At 39.3% G+C, this 21,921-nt stretch overlaps 1 protein-coding gene across 16 annotated transcripts in view; it reads right to left on the bottom strand.

The window, feature by feature from the left end:
• Dst (dystonin) overlaps positions 1 to 21,921 on the bottom strand; it is a 489,235-nt gene that overhangs the window by 253,420 nt on the left and 213,894 nt on the right. For all 16 annotated transcript variants that reach the window (XM_029570114.1, XM_029570107.1, XM_029570103.1 and 13 more), the window contains one exon: positions 18,752 to 18,813. In XM_029570114.1, coding sequence (XP_029425974.1) covers positions 18,752 to 18,813 — 62 coding nt within the window. The remainder of the gene's footprint in view (positions 1 to 18,751; positions 18,814 to 21,921) is intronic.

Below are 21,921 nucleotides of genomic sequence, written 5' to 3'. Positions count from 1 at the left end.
TTTCTGTAGAGTTTCCTGCCCCTCTCAATCACCCCTCTAGTCTCCTTTCTTCTTTATTGTGCATGTTTACTTTTGCCCTCACCCCATCCTTCCTCAGCACCTATTTTAACCCTTTCTTGGCCTTTTGTTTTTTCCTAGTTTTAGGCTTTACATACATTTATAGCCATTTAAAAAAATATTTTTATTTATTTATTTTTTTTGTCTTTTTTGAGACAGGGTCTCGTTGTAGCCCCAGCTGTCCTGGAACTCACTATGTAGACGAGGCTGGCCTCGAACTCAAAAAGATCCACCTGCCTCTGCCTCCCAAATGCTAGATTTGGGGCTCTCTGAGCAGCATTTCTGACACGCTTCAAGGCCTTTGTAATACTGATACTCGCTGATGTTTATATGCAAACTGAACTTAAGCCCATTTCTTCCAGTTCTTACAAATAAACAACTTAAGAACAACTGGTCACATCCTCTTCATTAAACCTCTGAAATAACCCAGGATTACAATCAAGACAACTGTTAGAGGGAGACAGACACCAAAACTATTTTTAACGCTCTCCCAGATGACATTCCATTGCTTCTGTTAACAATAAAGATTAACCTCTTTTCACTGTCGAAAAACTGTTTCTATAAATCCAGATGGCCATGCAGACCCTCAGTTCCATGATCTGTATTTTCTAAAACCATATCTGAGAAACTGATTTATTTAGAATTAAATATAAATGTTTATTCTTTGAATTATTTGATTTTAAAATGGTCGATGTCATCTATGCTCTTGTTAAATTAATATCTGCAACAGAAATATGCTTTTTATAGGAGAATTAAAACTTTTAAAGAAGATGCTTTGAACTTCTTTGAACTGATCTCTTCCGAAATGACATTCCAACTATACCAAATTTCCAGCTTCCAATCTATTCAACTGATATCTATCAGCCACAACTGTTAGATCACGCAGCTGAACAAGGCCAAACTCGAAGAGGGCGATGATGTCTTCAGTCTGATACGGACATTTGCATCTTCACCTCTCCCCTTCCCTTGATCTGAGTTCCCTCCCTTTTAAAAAAGCAAGTGTACCTAAGCATAGGCCTGAACCAAGTAACACCTAGCAAATCAGAGACCACATTTCTACAAGTGAACCAAGCAACACAGCCATGGGCTTGCAAGGTCCTTAGGCCCAGTCTAACAGAAGAGCTTTATCTCTAATCCTAAAGGCTAAGTAGATCTGAAGAGAATGTGTTGTGAATAGCTATGGTCGTACTTTCAAACCCTCCACTATTGCACTTCTCTGCTTACACTCAGTGCTCTTTTCTATCCAACATGGGATTCTGCTCCTGTGTTCTGGTTATCCAAATTTTACTTTCAATCAAGTTCTGTATCACCCTCTTCTATGTCTCAATATTCCTTAGTTCCACATATTTATCATCATTATCATTTTAGAACACTCTTATGTAGACAATGTATACAAACATGAACTTCAAAGAAAAGGTGCTGTCTTGGGTCCTCACTGTAAATGCCCCAGGCCTTACGCAGAAGCATATATTCAAAGAATGCTAGCTGAATAAATAAAACATTAGTCATTCCCACTTGCTCTGCTCTCTGTTCTCAGCTGTGAAGCCTGGGGTGCCTGCTCAGACATGGCAGAAAAAGAGAAACTTTGGAAGTGAATTCAAGGTCCTCAACAAGATACTTCTTTCCAGGAGACCTGTGTTTGCTCCCAGAACCCATCACCCCAATGGCCATAGTAGGATCTGAATAAATGCAGCTGAGTGACTAACTCACAGAAGAGAATGCCCTTTTCCTCTGTAATTCCTGGCATCCACCTAAACTAGCTCAGCAAATGACAGTAAAAAGAGTGTTCAGAGAGCGTCTTGGGAACACAGCTCAGTGGTAAAGCTCTTGCCTAGCATGTATGAATTCCTAGGTTCCAACAACAACAACAAAATTTATACAAATCAAACTTCAAGGTTTAATAACCATTTTTAAGTTTGGGGGGCAGTTAAAGATTATTTTTGTTTTATTTAGAAAAAATTTTATTTACCTTTTGCAATTTTTTAAATTATTTATTTAATAACCACATAGTTGGAAGGAGCATTTCAAACAGCACTGATATATTCAGTAACAATTTCCAGAGCTAAGATGCATCTCTTTCAAAATTGGCTGGAAATTTTTAGGTTTACAGTTGAATTAATACAGTTATACATTATTGTACTCAGTATAAACCCTGTAAGACATAATCTGAATGAAGTTTTAACCTTTAAAAAAAATCTCCATTTCATTTTAAAATATACTGTTTCATACATAAAAACTCATTTCTTTTTTAAACTGAAAATCGGCATTTTTTTAAGTGATGGATACAATAGACCCGATAAGTATTTCCCGTATTTATAATTGTGCCACCAATAGAAAATATAAACAATTGTTGCAGAAATGTCAAAATTCTTCTACTGACCCTTTTTGATTTATTTTTTTACCAGAGCAAGGATACATCTCTTTCAAAGGTGGCTGTAAATTTTTAGTTTCACAGTTGAATTAATACAGTTATATAATATTCAACTCAGTATAAACCCTGTAAGACCTAAAATTGAATGAGTTTTTAACCTTTAAAAAAGGTCTCTATTTCATTTTAAAATGTACTGTTTCTTACAGAAAGATTCATTGTTTTTGCTAATGACACTGAGATGTTGGCGTATGTGTCTCTAATCTGTATGTATCTGATTATTACTAGTCATGGTCGGTTTCACTTGGATCCTTGGCACCTGTGTATGTCTATAAAGTCATTGGGTAGATTTCAATTGTAATGTTTATCACCTCTACTAATTAACACGATGTAAATTTTTATGTTTCCTCCGCAAATATAATTCATTTTTTAAATGTGTTGATTTTTTGTGTGTGATATCACACAGAATAACCCAAACCACCTTATTCATCTATAGACATACTTCCCAGATGGTACCCTCCCACAGCCTCCCTCCCCCTACTAGAGCCCTTATACTCTGTCACCTCTGCTACTGTGCCCTGTGTTGTCGGCACTCCAGCTATTCCCCACTATTTGTCCATCAGATGTCAGCCTATCTAGAGGTCTTTGTTTTAAGAAGGTCAGCTGTTCCTCATCTAGCAGCAATCAGTTGTCAATATTCCTTTAGATAAGATTGGGGTCTGCTGTTCATTTTCCCACTTCTATGCTAGGTTACTGTCTGGGCATCCCTTGGGCCACCCTGGCCAACAACTCAAAAGAAGGTATCTCCTATCTGGCATTGTTGCTTATTATGTAGCCTTTAGCTATACATATGGATTCTTAAAAAATTATACTGGCCCCTTTAATCTTTGGTTATACTTTCCTTCCGGGTGTTTAAGGCTATACAGTTGGCCCAGATAAACCAATTTATTTTTACTCTTAAGGTTGTTTGAGGATCTGTTCCTCAGTCACATGGGTTTGGGAGGAGCCCTTGGCTCCTTTCTTTTACCAATTCTGCTTATGTGAAGATAAGTCAAAGGTCCTGCTCAACCACGGCTGGATTCACTGGGAAGCATGGAGGAAATGATTACTCTCCATTGACCCTCCTCTTTGTAGATTGGACACTGGTTCAAGTCCATCTTGTGGGGTCTCCATGGCCTCCTTGATCAAGAGGACAGGTGACCCACCACAATTACAGGGCATTTTGAGAGATGCTCATAATAAAAATAAAACTAGACATGTAGGACAATGGAATGGAATTCAAAAGTGAATTATATATTTATTGTGAAAAAAAAACCCTTAATTGTCAGTCTTTTACATCAAACACTGTAAAACGTTGGTTTAGGACAAGGAATTCATATCTTTTAATACCCTCACCCTGTAAAACTTTTGTTTATGCAAAAGTCCTGCTGTATTCCAAGAACCTGATGGCCTGGGGCTGCTGAGCCCTCACCCTTTGTACAACTCCTTCACTTCCTTTCTGCCAATTCTTTTCTCTTTTTTTTGAGACAGGGTTTCCCAGTAGCCCCAGCTACCTGGAACCCACTTTGTAGACTAGGCTGGCCTTGATCTCATAGAGATTCACCTGCCTCTGCCTCCTAATTTCTGGGACTAAAGGCATATACCACCGAGCCTAGCTTGATCCTTTTTGCCAGTTCTTTTAAAACTAGCCAACCTCAGAAAATTGTAAAGGCTTGAAACCAGCCAAAGGGGAAAAAAACAGCACTCTAGCATGAGTGATAAAAACCTATCAGAATTCAGTGTGTGCGTGCTCAATCTGAATGATGCAACACATCTTCTTACAAAAGTAAAAGCTGCCTTGACAGAGTTACTTTTGCTTTTTTGAGTGTTCTTTGTGTGGTATCAGTGGTGTCCTTGGACCCCAGATTTTATTTCTGACATTTGCAATATATATAATATATATGATGTGATATATATATATAATATTTCCAAAAGTTTTTTGACAAAAGAATAAAATTCAGTAAAGGATTTTTTTCAATAAATGACACTAAGACAATGACTCACTGAATATCCACATGCAAAAAGATTCATTTGAAGCTTTTCTTCATAAGGAACCATAAATTTAGATAAAACAACTAAAATTACATAATTATTAGATGAAATCACAGCAATACATTCTGGGTCAAGGAAAAAATTTATTCATTCATTCATTTATTTATTTAAGACAAGGTCTCTTATGTAGCCCAGTGTACTGCTTAGTTTTTGTCAACAGAAAATAGAGTCATCTTGAGAGGAGGAACCTCAATTAAGTTATTTTCTCCAAGGAATTAGCCTGTGGCCATGCCATTTGCTTAATTATTAACTGATGTAGAAGGGCCCAGTCCACTGTGGGTGGAGTTATCCCTAGGCAGGTGGGCCTGAGCTGTATACGAAAAGTAGCTCGGCAAGCCAGGAGGCAAGCAAGTAAGTAGTATTCCTCCATAGTTTCTGCTTCATCTCCTGCCTGAGTTCCCTCAGTAATGGACTGAAAGCATAAGATGAAATAAACTTTCCTCCCCAAGTTGCTGGTGGTCACAGTGTTTATCGCAGTAATAGAAAAATAAACAAATAAAAGAAAAAGACATATTTGAGGAGGAAGCATAAAAAATTTACTTCATGTTAATTAGCAGAGGTGATAAAGATCACCACTGACATCTACCTGATGACTTTATATCCATACCTAGGTGTCAAGGATCTGAGTGTAACCGACTGTGACTAGTAGTAATCAGATACATAGAGAGTAAAGACACATGTTCAAACATCTAAGTGTTAGTAGCTTTAAAAATGTAAGAAACAGCATATTTTTAAATGAAATGGAGATCTTCTTTAAAGGGTAAAACCTCATTCAATTTTATATCTTATAGGGTTTATACTGAGTTCAATATTGTATAACTGTATTAAATCAACTGTGAACCTAAAAATTTACAGTCACTTTTGAAATAGATGTATCCCTGCTCTGGAAATTATTACTGAATATGTTAAATGCTTCTTCTAATCATGTGGCTATTAAATAAAAATAAATAATTTTTAAAAAGAAAACTATAAATCAAAATCACTTCCTACACAGTGGGAGAACTAAAAATTAAAAAGACAGTACAAATAAGCATGTAAGGAAATTAGAATCCCTACACACTGCTGGTGGAAATGAGAAATGGCACAACCACTCTGGAAAACAGTCTGGCAATAGTTATATTAGATTTACAATGTGACTTAGTAATTATACATCTAGGTACACACTCAAAGCAATGAAAACATGATTGACCCAGTGACTTAGACATTTATGTCTATCAGAGCCAGAGTGGAAACAACTGCTTCATCACAAAGATAAATGTTCACAAGACTTTACTCTGAATCTAATAGAAGGTCATACTTAAGGCAGAGATCAGGGCTGAAGAGATGGCTCAGCAGTTAAGGGCATTTGCTGCTCTTGCAGAGGATCCAGATTCAATTCTGAGCACCTACATGGCGGCTAACAATGGTTTGTAACTCCAGTTCCACGAGAATCCAACGTTCTCTTCTGACCTCTGTGGGCACTGTACAACATGGGTGCACTTATACACATTCAGGTAATACACTCATACACATAAAATGATTTTTTTTTAAGATAGAGATCAGAGGTATATAGGTATGCAGTTAGCTGAGGCAGTGCACTTGCCTAGCACGCACAAGGTTCTAGGAGCACAAAAAGAGAAAAAGAAATAGACAGTGGTCAAAAAACTTATTTTATATGCTGTAGAGATGTTTCAGCAGTTAACTGTGCCCTTGTCAAGAAGAAGACCTAAGTTTAGGAATTCGACACCTCTGACATCCACGGATACCTGCATGTAGGCCAACATACCCACACATAGACACACAGACAAAGACATACAGACACACACAATTTAAAAAAACAATAAAAAATAAATCATTAAAAAAACAACTTTTTTATGAAAGGCCGGATAGAAAATTTTGGAGGGGGGGGTCGAGGGTCACATACTATTAAAATATATAAGAAGTATGCTGGAGTTCACTAGAATTTTATTTATGAACATCATACTTCCTATTTTATAAAGTTTTCATATATTATAAAATACTTCTCATTTGTTTTTAATTATTTTCATCATTTAAGAGCCATACCAGAAAAGAGGCTGTGGCTGGCTTTGGTCCACAACCCATAGCATGCTGCCTTATCCAGAGACCTAGGTTAAAACAACCTACATGCAGGCAATACACACATATACATAAAAATAATAAATAAAATTTTAAAAAAAACAGTTCACAGAACATTAACCATTACCAGCTTTTAAATGCATTAAAGCAAATAAACTTTCCCATTGCTTTCTCTTGCTAAGGCAAATTAGGAGCCAAAAAGACTAAGCTTTTGTAAAGCTACAAAACACAAAGTCTTGTTCTTTTGTGACAGCTTTTTATATAAGTGTATGTCTATGCACATTGGACACACATGTTTGTGAATATTTTTATATATGTTCTTTTCAGAAAAATTGAATAGTTCAGTCTTAAACTGTATAACGGTACAGGGAAAAGCACTGGAAAGAGTAAACACTCAACATGCAGAGGCAGGAAGGCAGATGGAAGGACACAGCATAAAGGCTGATGCTATCAGAATGTGGGCACCTTTTCCCCATGCTCTGACTACATGTTTGACTTTCCTTCAACTCAATTTGTGTCTTCTTCAATCTTAATTTCAAATGAACATAAAAACTGATAGAGAACATTCAGAAAAAGAAATGAACAATATAAAAACGTATCACATAAAAATGAAATAAATGAGACTGACAAGAAAAATAAAGGGAGGGACAAAATAGTTTTCCAGATATTCAGACCAATATAGGTCTTACACCATTCTCTAGGGCTGGCCCAGGACACTGAGATGAAACTACAAAAGGCACACTGCAGACAAAGGAAGAAACAGCTCGGTTAGGATTCAAAGAAGTAGAAAATTAATGAACCATAAAAGGGCTATGACAAAGCATGCCTATAATGACCACCATGACAACTAAAAAAATCTGTAATTCAAACTAAGACTAAATATATTTGCTTAAAAGTAATCAGTTTAAAATTCTCCCAGAGTTTCCCAGAAGAATGTTAACAGATACTATTTGACAAAAGGGACCCAAGACAAAGGAGACTACAGAAACACTGGAGTCAACAGTTTTCCTCACCATGGAATTTTTCAGTCTTTAATATGTGTAGCAAATCTTTTCAACTCAAAAATGTTACTTTCCAAATTCTTCTGGGAATGGAACCCTTTTTATCTTCCCCAGACCCCTCCCTTGACAAGACAATACTGGCTTTATTGGTAATCTGATCTGGGAAATACTGTTCACGTATGCACATATGTACCTGAGTGTTCATTTTATTTTGTCAACTCTGGGAAAATGAATTTTCAAATTTAATAAAAAAGCATTACTCAAAAATGAAGTTAAAACAGAAGTTTGAAATTCACTTAATTACATAGAAGAAACAAAATCATCATATACAATACTGAGTAAAATCAAAATGTGTGCAGTTTCTTAAGATTATATTAAAAAATAGATGTTTTGTGAACAAAAATAAACTATAATAAATGAAAGGAAATTATTAAAGTTCACATTAACTCAACAGATCAATCAAACATTTCTCCTTTTAGAACATGTAATGACACCTATTCACTCTCTTCTGGTATAAATGTACTTCAATCTAAGAAATGAAAATTTTATACTATTCTTCAAGAAGTTAAAAGGCTGTGATGTTTTCAGAAATCTAGCACACCAAATTGCAGGGGTGGGGGGATCAAAGAAACAAAAAAAAACACTGGAATGTAGAAACCCTAATTCACTTAGAGAATCCTAAATGCACTGAGCCAGTCTGCAGGAAGGTTAATGCATCTTGTGGGGTTGGGGCTCTCCTGGGCTGTGCCCCTGTGAATTATCTTATCTCAGCTAAGCTTGGCCACCGACACAATGGCTCACAGATAATCTGCACAGCTGGAGGCATTCGCTCACAGTATCTTACCTCACACTCTCACACTCATGCCACTGGAAAATGAAGTGTTAGCACAGGTCTTGTCCAGACTCTGCAGAACACTTTCCTAATTTAGAATCCAGCATTTAACTGTAGTAGCATTACAAAACCACCATGAACAGCCTCCCCATTTCAAAACATAAGCAGTATTATTAGTCAAATACATTTTTTAAAAGATGAAAATCTCAGGACCACAGCTGTCTTTCTATAGAAAATAGAAAGAGAAGTCTAAAGCTTTTAGGTAGATGATCGTGGGTACTAAAGAGATGGCTCAGGGTTAAGAGCACTGGATGCTCTTGCAGAGGACATGGGTTTGGTTCCCAGCAACCATATAGTAGTTAACAACTATTTGTAACTCCAGTTCCAGGGGATGCAACACCTTCTTCTGACCTCTGTGGGCACTGCATGACATGGGTGCACTTACATACATGCAGGCCATACACTCATAAACGTAAAATAAAAATAATAAAATATTTTAGATAGATGATCTTAAAGGTGTATAGTTAAAGGGTATGTAACAGTTTATTTTGTACATGCACACATAAATCCTTAGTAACAAGTACTGTGTTCAAAGCTTTTTCCATAATATTTTATTTATTATCTTTTATACTCTAGTAAGAAGACAATGTTTTTAATCTCTGTTCAGATGAGGTAATAAAGGTCCACACAAAAGCCAGGACACCCACCAGAGAACAGTCCAGGAACACGAGCGGCTCAGTCCAGAAGCTGTGCTCTTAACTACCACTCTACATCACCTTCACTGGGTCCCAACGTGTAGTGAGAAGAGATGCTGCACAAAGCAGAAATACAACTACCCACCTAATGACTGGGGCCCACTCTCAGCACAACCGGATGTCCCTGCTGGCCTTCCACCCCCCAGCTGATTTTTCTTCATACACACAGAAATAAATTTAGGGAGCTGGAGAGATGGCTCCGCAGTTAAGAACACTTCCCAACATCTACATAGTGGCTATCAACTATCTGTAATTCTAGTTCCAAGGGATCTGACACCCTCTTCTTGCCTCTGGGGACACTGGATGCACATGGTACACTTCCACACATGCAGGCAAAACACTTAAACACAAAATAAAAATAATAAATAAAATATTGTTTAAAAATTTAGTCTTAGCTAGTATTTTTCTAAATTTAAAACTAATGAAAACAAAGCTCATCAGTAATCTCGGACGACCCAAGTAATCTCAGCTATGAATGACTCTGGAGGACATGGTTCACTCAGCCTACTGAGCACGAAAAGGGGTCAGCTCTTGATCTTAACTTCTCTGACCTGGTGTTCAGTTTCTAAACTGTGACTGTTTGGGCATAAAATGTTCCTGAAGGTTCATGCGCTGGTTGATCACAGGCTGGTATGGCAAGAGCTGACAGGCTCTTGAGGACTATAATTGGCTCTCCAGCCTGAATGGTCTGTCAGGAGGGAGGGAAGAGGTCACTGCCTTTGAAAGGTATATCTTGTTCTCAGCCTCATTCTCTCTTGTGCCCCCCCCACCTCTGCTTCATGACTGTCAAGGAGTAAGCAGCTTTTCTCCCCCACGATACTTTTCCTTGCCACAGGCCTAAAAGAGTAAGCCACCCTTAGACTGAAACTTCGAGAACCATTAGTCTTTTTAAGTTGTTTTTCTGGGGAATTTTGTTACAGAAACAAAAAAGTCCACCATATATATGTCCACACTGAAATGGTCTTTTCAGTTTTTAGGGAAGGAACGCACAATGAATTTTCCTACAGCATACTCTGTGCTCACTCTCACCAAAGCAGCCCATACAATTCCCCATTGCAACAGCTCTACAGCACAGACTGGACATAGGGGATTGATGTGGTTTCATTCATCAGGCAACAAATTCTTGAGTGAGGTCTTAGGAAAACAGAAACAGCAGTACAGCACTGTATCTGACAGTACAGTAGGTGCTGGGGATGCATTGTTTAATGAGAAAGCAATACCCCTGTCCTCGTGTAGCTTAGGGCCTAGTGTAAATAACAAACCAAGTCTGCTTTAATCTACTGCCTACAGAATGCACGTGCTTCTGGCCTAAATAACATGATTTTGGAATGTCAACATCATTAATCAAAGTGTAATTTTTTTTCTTCTTAGTCATTACTATTCTCTAGGTAAAGCAACGACCTTCAGGAATGCTGCCTGGGTCCTTTGAACACTTTTATCTATATCTCTAAGTTCTTGCAAAGTATATTGATGAAGGAAGAATGCCAAGAGAATTTATGACCAAAGCAAACAAGGAAGATGTAAATACGTGAGGAAATGCTAAGAAACAGCAAGCAAGCACTGAGTAAGGAGCGCACCATGCTGTGCTGTGTTGTTGCTTCCAAACCTTAAGTCTTCATTTCTTCTTGATCATTTAAGACTACGTAGCTCTCAAATGAGGCAGCATGTGCTGGATGAAGTTCTCTAGAGTCAGAAGAACCATCTAAATCTCAACTATGACACCATCCAAATGTCAAGTTTAGCTTTCTCTCTTCACTTCAGTCACTCACCTCCAAAAGTATCCTGAAGCATTTCACATAGCAGAAAGAGCAAAGGCTCTGGCTTATCATGTTCACTCTCTCTTTAGATTTCTGTCTGGACTTCTGCTCACTGTGTAATCTCTCTTAGCCTTACATTCCATATCATCCTAAGAATTACTAACTGTGTGACCTTGGGAAATTATGGGTTCTCTCTGATTCTCATTTTACCACTATAGCATGGAGATAACAATAATCAGGGTGTGCCCATAAGGATTTGATGGTCCCTAAAAATTGAATACAGTAGTGACTGACCCTGGCATGTTGCTAGCTCTCAACCAACATTAGAAGCTCTTGTTATTAAAATAAACAGCAATGTGGTAAAGTATCACACATATAATTATATAGGTATACAGTTGGAATTCAATAAAATATAGCTAGTAATATTTTCTAAATCAAATTAAAATACTTATTAGACATGCCAAATGAACCTAGTGGTCATTTACATATTGATCCATTTATCCATGGCAAGTTCTTAAAGGATAGCCCCAGCTCAGCAGCTTAAACCTTTCATTAGAAATAAAAATTTCAGCAACTTGCTCAAAACACTAATTTTCAGGCCATAATCCAGATCTAGTGACTCAGAAGCTCTTAGGAGGTCCAGCCATCTGCTTTAATAAGCCTTGCAAGAGAGTCTAAGTCACCTGAATCTTAGGAACCAACAGTATTGGAAAAAAAAAATCTTATTTTTAGGTTTTTAAGAACTCAAAATTTGAAATTTTCTTAATAAGTAGTATTTTTACAGTAGCTTTTTGTAAATACAATACTTCAAAATTGTCCTTGTCCTAACTATGAACACAGAGCAGAGTCTCTCTCTCTCTCTCTCTCTCTCTCTCTCTCTCTCTCTCTCTCCACTATAATCTCAACTTGGGGGTTTCCATTTCTTTCCAGCCACCAAATCAGAAACAAATCAAAATGAAGAGCAGTATGACTGGTCCAGTGGAGCCATGAACTGACTGACTCACTGTGTGGCAGAGGACATCTACACATGAGCAAACTCAGCTCTCCGGAGACATGACGGAACAGAAACAAAAATGTGTAGTCACTTGGCTGTCTCCCACACAGTAACCAAGCACACTACTAACAAACAGGGTGTGGTCCAACATTGGAATCCAGGGCCTCTTCCTCTCCAAATGATTCAATCAATTATGTATTAATAAATAAAAATTTAGAAAAATAAATCATTAGCACAAGCATCCTTCACACAGCATTATGAAATGAATTTACATAACCAATCAATGCTGAAGAATATCCTTCCTCTGTAAACTGACATTCAAGCCTTCACAAGGAAAGCACATCATGTGGACTGCTTCAGGCTCCAGTTTTCTAAAATCTACTCATCCCCTTAAATCAGTCCTCCAGAACACAGCTTCACAGTCCTGGATCAAGTTTTAATTCTGGGTCCAAGTAAACAAGTAAAAGGAGTCCTGTGACTCTGATCATTGCCGAAGTGCTTCAGAAAATAAAGGCTTCCTTCTTTCCTGTCCCCAACCCTTCCACACCACAGGCAAAGCTAAACTGTAAAGTACTTAAATCTTCGGTGCCATTTCTCATATTAGTGTCCTACGCATTACAAGGCAACAACACAGCGACATGGAATCGCATGTGATCAGTAATAACAAGCAGTTATGGAAAAACTCTAGTTTATTAAAACACTGAGTATCCTAGATAGAATCAGAATAAACAAATACTGTAAATAATTATTTAAAAAGAATGCCATCAATTTTTTATTTGGTTTTTCAAAACTATTTTAAAATATCATTTCTATTCTATGAGTATATTGTCTGCATGTAGATAGGTGCATCTGTGTTGTCATGCAGTGCCCATGGAGGTGAGAAGGGGGCTCTGATGCCCTGGAACTGGAGTTACAGATGGTTGTTAGCCACACTGTGGGTGCTGAGAATGGAACCTAGGTTCTCTGCGAGAGTAGCCAATGCTCTTAACCACTCAGTCATCTCTCCAGTCCCCAATTTTATATTTTAAAACAATTCTGCAGACAAATTTGGCTAACTAAAGCCAAACGTATTTTCAATAGCAACCATTTTACTCATATTATAAAACTACGGTTTATATTATGGTAAAAATGAATAAATGTTCCTGCTACATACTTTGAAGGTAAATAATCCAGAGACAGCAGACAGGAACATGTTAACAGACTTACTCTGTAAAGTTCTCTAAAGGAGGATGACTGGAAAGGAACACACTCTTGCCAGAACACTCTGTGTGGAGCGGCCTTAGTCATTCACACCAGCACTCTAGCATTCAAATGTATTTGGAAAAAAGCCAAAGACCAGAGATGGATGCTCCCCAGCAAGTAGACTTCACCACAGCCGTCTACTTACTTTAAACAAGTATAATTTTAATTCTGGTAAATATAAAATAAGGCTATGAAAAATTGCCTTCTGCAAAAATCATTATTTTTTTTAAATCCTTACCAAACATTTTAAGGAAAAAGACATCTCACATGTAGACGTAATAGTAATTTAGGCAGTCATTTAACATCACTTGTGCTCTCTCTTCTCAGTCCTATAGGTTTTCAAATGCTGACCATGCCAGATCAGCCCCGTGCACTGAGGATGTACACAGTGGCACAATCACAAGTTCCTAAATCACAGAGATGAATTAGCAAACTGTTGAAACTCTAAGTTATAGAGAAATAAGCATGATGCCACAGTTCAGGGTGACTGCAGGAGCGGCAATACATCACAATGCCCAAAGAAATGGAAGCAAACTCTGAACACAGCACAGGATGGTTTGGAAGATGCCCTGCAAATGTGCCTCTGAGAAGGACAACCAGGGGACTCCAAAGCTGCCAATCTCAGGCTTATGACAAATCCCTGATTCCCCTTCTGTGAGAGAGGGTGGAAGAGGAAAGGAAGACAGGATGAAAGACTACAGGCACCAAATAACTTCAAAAGTCAGGGCAGTGGGCACGGCAGAGGGATGGTCAAGCAAACAGCAGGACTTCCGTAACTCCTCAATGCCCGGGCCATACTCCAAGGTAGGAGGCAATCAGCCACTGTTTCTCCTCAACAGATTCTGAACCCCCAACTCCAGCATTTTCCAAAATGATAAGCCAAAACGGAAAGTACTGGAGACTACAGACATGGGTGTATGATGGCAGCAAAGGCCACCTATGTGGTCTCAAGCTATCAGGGTCAGTCCACTGGTTGGCATGCTCAACAACATGCTGTCATGCTGTGTACTATGCTTCACACTTAGACAGATCACTTAAATCCTCACACCAGCTACCATTACCACCAAGTTACAGACCAGGGCAAGAAGGCTAGTTCACAACACTAACACACGCAGAGCCTAGACATCACCTACACCTGCTCTGTCTCACAGGCAAGCATTCTAGCAGGAACTTCTGCTGCTACCAGTGCCTGGCTTACATGTCCATGAGTCACAAACCCTGCAGGAAACATCGTCCTTCCCACTATGCTCTAAGCCCGCACAATGTGCTGTTGGTAAAACGAGAAAAAAACCTTATGAAGAAAGGTCTATTTTAGGACTAGCCAATCCAGAGCCCCACTGTCCAAACGGGCAGAACTGCCAAGAAAAGTTCTCCTTGGAGTCATAACACGGGGGAAAGGACCAGGGTAAAATAACTCAATAACACTGTGAATGAAGTTCCCAGAAAAGAGAAGCCACATGTGCATTAAAGATTCTATAGGCCTAAATGAGTGATAAGAACCTAGTGATTGTGGAGAGGTGCAATACTGTGGATCTAGAACCAAATTATTTTGGGCTATATATTTAGTCTCCTTAATAGCCATTCACTGCCTACTTCTGTGCCTCCCTCACACTCTTGTGACTATCAGGTAAAACCTTCAGGGATGTATTAACAAGCCCCTAGCTTATACCAAACCAAAAGCTAAGAATGTCATAAGGCCATTTGGACCCTCAGCAGACATTTCCTGCTTTGCTGGACCCCGCCAACCTGGTGTTCCCAGCAAAGTGTTTGAAACGTGCTTTGAGTTACAACTTTTCTTTTGTTCTATAACTGTAAAAATTTCACAAAACCATATTTACATTGAACTTGTTTACTTCCTTTGAGGTGACAGTTTTATTTCACACTGACAATACTAAATGCAAATCAACATTGTAAAACAAAAGTTTAGGAAACGCTAAAAGTGTAAGTACCATTTCAAAGAGGACACATGTTCCCAGTCTGAGTCAGTCCCTGCTGGCTCAGGAAGCAAAGAGAAAAAAATCTCCACCATGTTGCTTATCTAGTGCACAAGCCTAGACTGGGTACATCCTGGGAGCACCAGCAGACAGCACCATGCCCCACCCCACCCCCAACCATCTGTTCTTACTTCTCTCCTGCCCTAGGAACCTTCTGGTGCCTCCTTGCCCTTGTTGTGTGTCCTAACTGGACACAGAATGCACATAGAAGGCTCCAGATTTTATGAGTGACTTCCCCTTCTTTTTCTTTTCCTTTTCATCAATTATTCTTCCCTTTTCTTTGGTTTTTATTTTGTTTGTTTGTTTGTTTGTTTTTGACAGGGTGTGCTGGATAGCTTTAGTGTCAACTTGACACACCTGGATTGAGGGAGCTTCAATTAGGGAATTTCCTTCACTGGCCTGGCCTGTGGCCATGTCTGTGGGGCATCTTCTTGATTGTTGAGTGATGTGGGAGGGCCCAGCCCACTGTGGGTGGTGCCACCCCTTGGCAGGTGGGCCTGTGTTGCATAAGAAAGCAGGCTGAGCAGGACAGGGGAACATACCAGTAAGTAGTGTTCCTCCATGGCCTGTGCTCTAGCTCCTGCCTCCAGGTTCCTGCCCTGAGTTCCTACTCAGGGCTCCCGGATGAACTGTGACCCAGGAGATGTAAGATAAATAAACCCTTTCCTCCCCAAGTTGGTCAGAGTGTTTTGTCACAGCAATGAAGAAACAAACTAGGACACAGGGTCTCCCTGTAGCCCCAGCTGGTCTGGAATTCACTATGTAGACCACGCTGCCCTCACAGAGATCTGCCTATTTCTGCCTCCTGAGTGCTGGGACTAAAGGCATGTACCACAACGCCCAACCCTGTATCTTCTCATTTTTAATACTTATCCTTTCCCCTAACACTTACATAACATGATTCTATTTGTATTAAAACCTCTTCATAGTATACCTTTCATTAACAGGTGTGTACAAGGCAAGAAAGCATTGGGACCTCCCCGCCCCCTTCCACATTCACCCTGAGTATATTCAACCTTTCCAGTGAAGACAGAAGAAAACAGTACAGGAAAATATTTTTCTAATATGAACATTTTCTAACCAAAACCCATACACTGCCTTTATTTTGTAACCACATGGCCACCTAAAACAAGTGCCCACCATTCTTTTCAGTGAGAGAAACTAAGACTAACTTACCGGTGTGGCAATCTTGTCCTTAAATCTTTGGTCAAACATGGAAAAGGTCACAAGGAAGCCAAACTCCCTCCGCCTAGCTAACAACACAAACTTTGGCAGCCCAGTGCCCCAGAGCATTTAGGGACATTTCTCTTTCTTTATCTCAGGTAATGCTATAATCTTTAGACATAACAAAAGAAAGCTAAAGGGCTCTCTTCTGACATACTGGAGTTTCCATCAGAAACTTTCATGCACAACTCCTGGGATTACAAGTCTACCTTGTGCTGATCCGAAAACACCACACAAGAATGGCGGCAGCTGGTGGATGGGAGTCAGCCAAGACTATTTGTGAGCCTTCTACCTCCTTAATATGACTCTACATTGAACTGGAAATTATTTTAAGTTAATTTTGTTTGGATTTTTGTGTGCTTGAGACTGAACCCAAGGTCTTGTGCCTAATAAACAAGTACACAGTCACTGAGTAGTATCCCTGACCAAATTTAAAATTTTGACCTCTAACATACTCCAAGAAACAAACAAATCTGATGTTATGGCATGAAGCTACTAGACCAGCCTCCATTTATTGGCTGTTGTAGCTAAAATACCTATTTTCTGAATTGTTACTGTATGTAGCATAATTAAACCTTAATTTTTAAAATTTGTCATTTTATATTTTTTAAAAGGTGGGGAGGGGAGTTACCTATTCCAAAAAAATTTCCAAATAAAAGAAGATTTTTGAATCCTGGTAGTCTAACACCAAAGGTTATGTGTGTGCAACCAGTAAATTCAACCATCTAGAAGGTTGTTGCCAGAGTGAATGATTTCATGTACACAATGTGTATTACACACAGGATACATATTCTAGCCTGACACAGTGATGGGCCTTAGGAATGAGTGACATGGCCTCTATCCACAAACAGCTTAATATCTGGACATGTATAGCAAAGTATCCTTCTATTCAGTCATCAATTTATGAGCTATTTGTGAGTAGTCCAGTGCAACAGGCCTGGCATGCAGCAGGCCCCCACGAATGATCTGCCTGGCACTGGTCCTATGGTTCCCTTAACAGCAGCCCTCATTTGTGCTTCTCTGTAGTGCCCTCTACCCACAAGTGTGTGACCTGATTACCATCCTCGAATAGTAGCTATCTACATTCCAGAAGATTTGGAAGACCTCTGTGCCCCACCCACTCACCGATCTCCAGATCATGACAGCTATGAAGACTGCTGGGCCAGCAGCAGTCACACAGCATCTCTTCATCAGAGAGCTTGCTTCCACAGCAGCCTCCGGAGATGGGAAAACCTTCCTGGGCTTCAGCTCAGGGACTGCACACGCTGAACCTCACCACAGCCTATCTCTGCCCTAGGCTGTGGAAAAGGGTCCCTCACAATAAGTCCTTCTCCTACAAACTTGGGAGAGGGAGGCGAATACAGGCATCCTTCCATAGTTCATGATACATTTCCTCACAGCAGTATCATAAAGCAGGTCCCAACTTCCACCTCTTGTCAACACACTACATGTTTCAGCTTCTGGTACTCACCAAGTTCTCTACTAAAAGATGCAACTAGAGAGTGGGCATTCCCTTCCTGAGGGCCACCCTCAGAATCTGAGAAGGGTTGTACTGGGGAGGGAGGTGTTGGTACATCTTTCCAGTGATTCTGATATGTCCCTGAAATCAAAATCCTTTTCATAGCCTTCTACAAAAAGCTGATTGCATTGTCGCCCCTCCACATTGTATGATGGTTTAAATGAGAAGGCTCCACCTAGAAACGTTTCCTATTTCCAATTTCAGATCTCTCCACAAAAATAGGGGGAGACAAAGTGACCAACAGTTAACTGTGAAATGATACGAATTATTTACCCAAGAATTTGGAAGGGTTTAGTGAAATTCAACAATTCCATGGAAACTGTGCTCGTGTGCTTTTCTAAAGAACGCCTATCAGACTGTCAAAGTGGTCCACAGCACACACTTAACAGTCAGCCATGAGCCACAGCTATTAACTCCGTCCCAGAGAAATGCAGACCAAATCCCAGGCGTAACAGCTATTCCTAACTTCTACTCACAGCCCAGTTTTATTCTCATCTAATCATCTGCCATCCAAATAAATCAGACTGCAGAACTTGAATATTGAAAAGGAAATAATTCTTACGAAAATGCCACTTTTCCATGCCCAAACATGTAATTACTATAGATTCCTTAAACGGCTGAAATTTTTTTAGTTCAAAAATATTTTTCTAGTATCATAAAATACATGGTAGTCAGTGGGTACTTACCTTCCCACATCCATCACTACACACAAGTCACACACCAAATAATGTGTTTAAATTGGATATGAAATTGATATTCAACAGCTGTGCTTCAGAGCTGTGCACCAATCACTGCCTAATGCACATACAAAACAATTCTAGGATGTGAATGAAAAACTCACCTTCATGAGATGCTGATTTATCCATTTTGTAAATGTTTTCTTTTGAACTTTGTCCCGCTCATCTGGAAAAAAAAAAAAACAACCAAAAAAACATAAAGTTAGAAAGATATATGCATGGGAGGTGTTCTGTTATATAGTTAAGAAAAAATGGTATATTGAACTTTGTCCCGCTCATCTGGAAAAAAAAAAAACAACCAAAAAAACATAAAGTTAGTAAGATACATGCATAGGAGGTGTTCTGTCATATAGTTAAGCAAAAATGGTATAGTCATAAGATATCCTTCTGGGCATTCAAATTTTGTTACATATTAGCAACTTTGAGCCTGTAAGAAAGTGTTGCAAGCTGGATACTTGCACCTCACAGTGAGTGGCCTTGCCAGGTTTGTTCCTAAAGACAGCACAGAGCAGAGGGAGGGTGCAGAGAGGTGAGAGAAGGCTTCGAGAAAGAACAACTGCAATGCTTCTCAGCATCAAGTTATTATTTCAGTGGGGCTGGAGAGATGGCTCAAAGGCATTGGTTCAATTCCCAGCAACCACATGACAGCTAACAACTGGTTTTAACTCCAGTACAGGGGATCTGATGCCCTCTTCTGGCCTCTGAAGGTATTGCACAACATGGGTGCACTTGCCATACATGCAGGCAAAACACTCACACATATAACAAATTATCAAGCTATTATTTCAAAGGTGAAACATCATCTTCCCACACCTTGTGCCAACATCCAAAACTATACTACCTTCTTCCCTCCCACTTCTAGTTTCCTGTTTCTCCTCTCTCACCTCCCTGCACCTGGGGACACTTTCTAATCTTTGCCACAGGGGTCTTCTCTTCTCTCTCACCCACAATTCTAGGTGTTCTCTATCCTTTCCTCAGGAGCAAGATGAATTGATCTTCACCTCCTCTTCTCTTTTTTGTTCATCTCCGAACCTCCTTAAACTATTGTAATGGAACTAAGGTTTCTTTGAAAATGCTCCATGATAACTTAAATATAAACCAAAGTACAGAAATCAATTAGGAAAAATATCTGCAGCACCAAACAGAGGTTACTAAGATTAACATTCAAAAAATCCAAAATAAAAACAGATGAGCACCTTAATATATAAGCATGCAAACAGGAAATCCATTTTTAAAAACTATGCCTGCAGGTACACACTTAAATAATAAAAGAAAATAACACAGAGAAGCTTTTAAAATATTTAATATTATTTTAATATTTAGTTTTTATCATTTAATGTTTTTTAAATATTTTATTTATAATTTTTATGTGTATTGCCTGCATGTGTATAAGTACACCTGTGTCATGCAATGCCCGCAGAGGTCAGAAGAAGGTGTAAACTCCCCCAGTACTGGAGTTATGGATGGTTGTTAGCCACCATGTGGGTACTGGGAATCAAACCTGGGTCCTCTGCAAGAGCAGTCACTGCTCTTAACCGCTGAACCATCTCTCCAGCCCCAGAGAAGCTTTTTAATCTATAAAACTTCCAAGACATAATAGTCCTGTTGAAAAGCACACAGGCAACAGGTACTCATACATGGCAAGAGGAAGTGTAATTTGATTTCAATCTTCTAAACTTCCATAGTCACTCATGATATGACCATGTTTAAACTAAAGCTAATTCAATAAAGAAACAATTCAATTTCCACACTATAGTAGACACAAATAGAAAGCAAAAGTGTCAATTTAACACCCCTGGGAAAAGTGAACCTCAGTTGAGGAATTTCCTCTAGCAGACTGGCCTGTAGGCATGTCTGTGAAGCAGTTTTTTGACTGTTGAGTGATGTGGGAGGCCCAACCCACTGTGAATGGCGCTACCCCCATCAATTGGTCCCAGGTTGTATCAGACAGCAGGCTGAGCATAGGTCACAGGAGCAAGGCAGTAAGCTGTGTCCTCTGTGGTCTAAACTTCAGTTCCTGTCCTGAGTTCCTGCCAGACTTCCCTCAAAGACTGACAGTAATTTAGAAGTTTAAGATGCAATAAACCCTTTCTTCCCCAAGTTGGTTTTGTTCAGAATGTTTTATCACAGCAGTAGAAAGTTAACTAGAACAAGTGGAAAGCACAGATACAGAACATTCCAATATCATGTTAATCCCAACCAGACAGCCCTTCCCCAGAACAAAGCCTCAAGGGATAGAATCCTTCTAGAGCAACTTGTCAACACATTAGAAAAAAAAAAAAAAGAAAGAAAACTTTAAAAAACATGCACATCCTTTCTCCTAGCAAGTTTATAATTTATTCTACAGTTATATAATGGTATGCACAAAATATACCTATGAGAATATGCATCACTGTTTACAAGAGCAATCAAATTTTGAAAAGAACATAGTGTTCAACAAGAGGGAGATGATGAACAAATTTTTAATAAAGTATCCAATGGTTGTTCAGATGTAATATTTTACAAAGGTGCGCAATGACCATGCCCTAGTTAGCTTTAACTGTCAACCTGACATGGCCTAGAGTCATCTAAGAAAGGAGTCTCAATTGAGGGACTGCCTAGATCAAATTGGTCTGTGTGCATGTCTGTGGGGAATTGTCTTGATTGTTATTTGATGTAGGAGGGCCCAGGCAACTGGGCTGCACCATTCCCTAGGCAAGTGGTCTAGGACTGCATAAGAAAGCTAGCTAAGCCAGAACCTTTAAGCAGGCCAGGACGCAGTGTTCCTCCATGGTTTCTGCTGTGCTTCCTCATCTGTAAGTTCCCTGGTCCTGCACGAAACAGCAAGCAGTCCTGCCTTAAAGTTCCTGCCTTGAGTTCCCACTCTGGCTTCTGTTAACGATGGAAGTGTAAGAGGAAATAAACCCTTTCCTCTCCTATGTTGCTTTGGGTCAGAGTTTTATCACAGTAACGAACAGAGAAGCAAACTACAACAGACGGCGTATGGCTCAGTGTTCTCTGAGGACACCAACTGAAATTCATAGCTTCATAGTGATTTCTTTGCTGAAATCCTTCCATGAAACCTCTTCTTTTAACTCTGGGCAAAACGAAACTTGTTTGAACATAACCTATCATTTGGTTCCTCCTGGAACAAGCACCTTTTCTGTTTGCAAATTTTCAGTCTATTTCTTGACTTCACATATAATGTTAAAACAACAGAGAAGGAGCCAGGCGTGGTGGCGCATGCCTTTAATCCCAGCACTTGGGAGGCAGAGGCAGGCAGATCTTTGTGAGT

Source organism: Nannospalax galili, unplaced genomic scaffold, assembly GCF_000622305.1.
Source record: "Nannospalax galili isolate Female #2095 unplaced genomic scaffold, S.galili_v1.0 scaffold582, whole genome shotgun sequence".
NCBI lineage: Eukaryota > Metazoa > Chordata > Mammalia > Rodentia > Spalacidae > Nannospalax > Nannospalax galili.
Note: the sequence above shows the minus strand (reverse complement) of the source record. Positions and strands in the feature narration are given on the sequence as shown.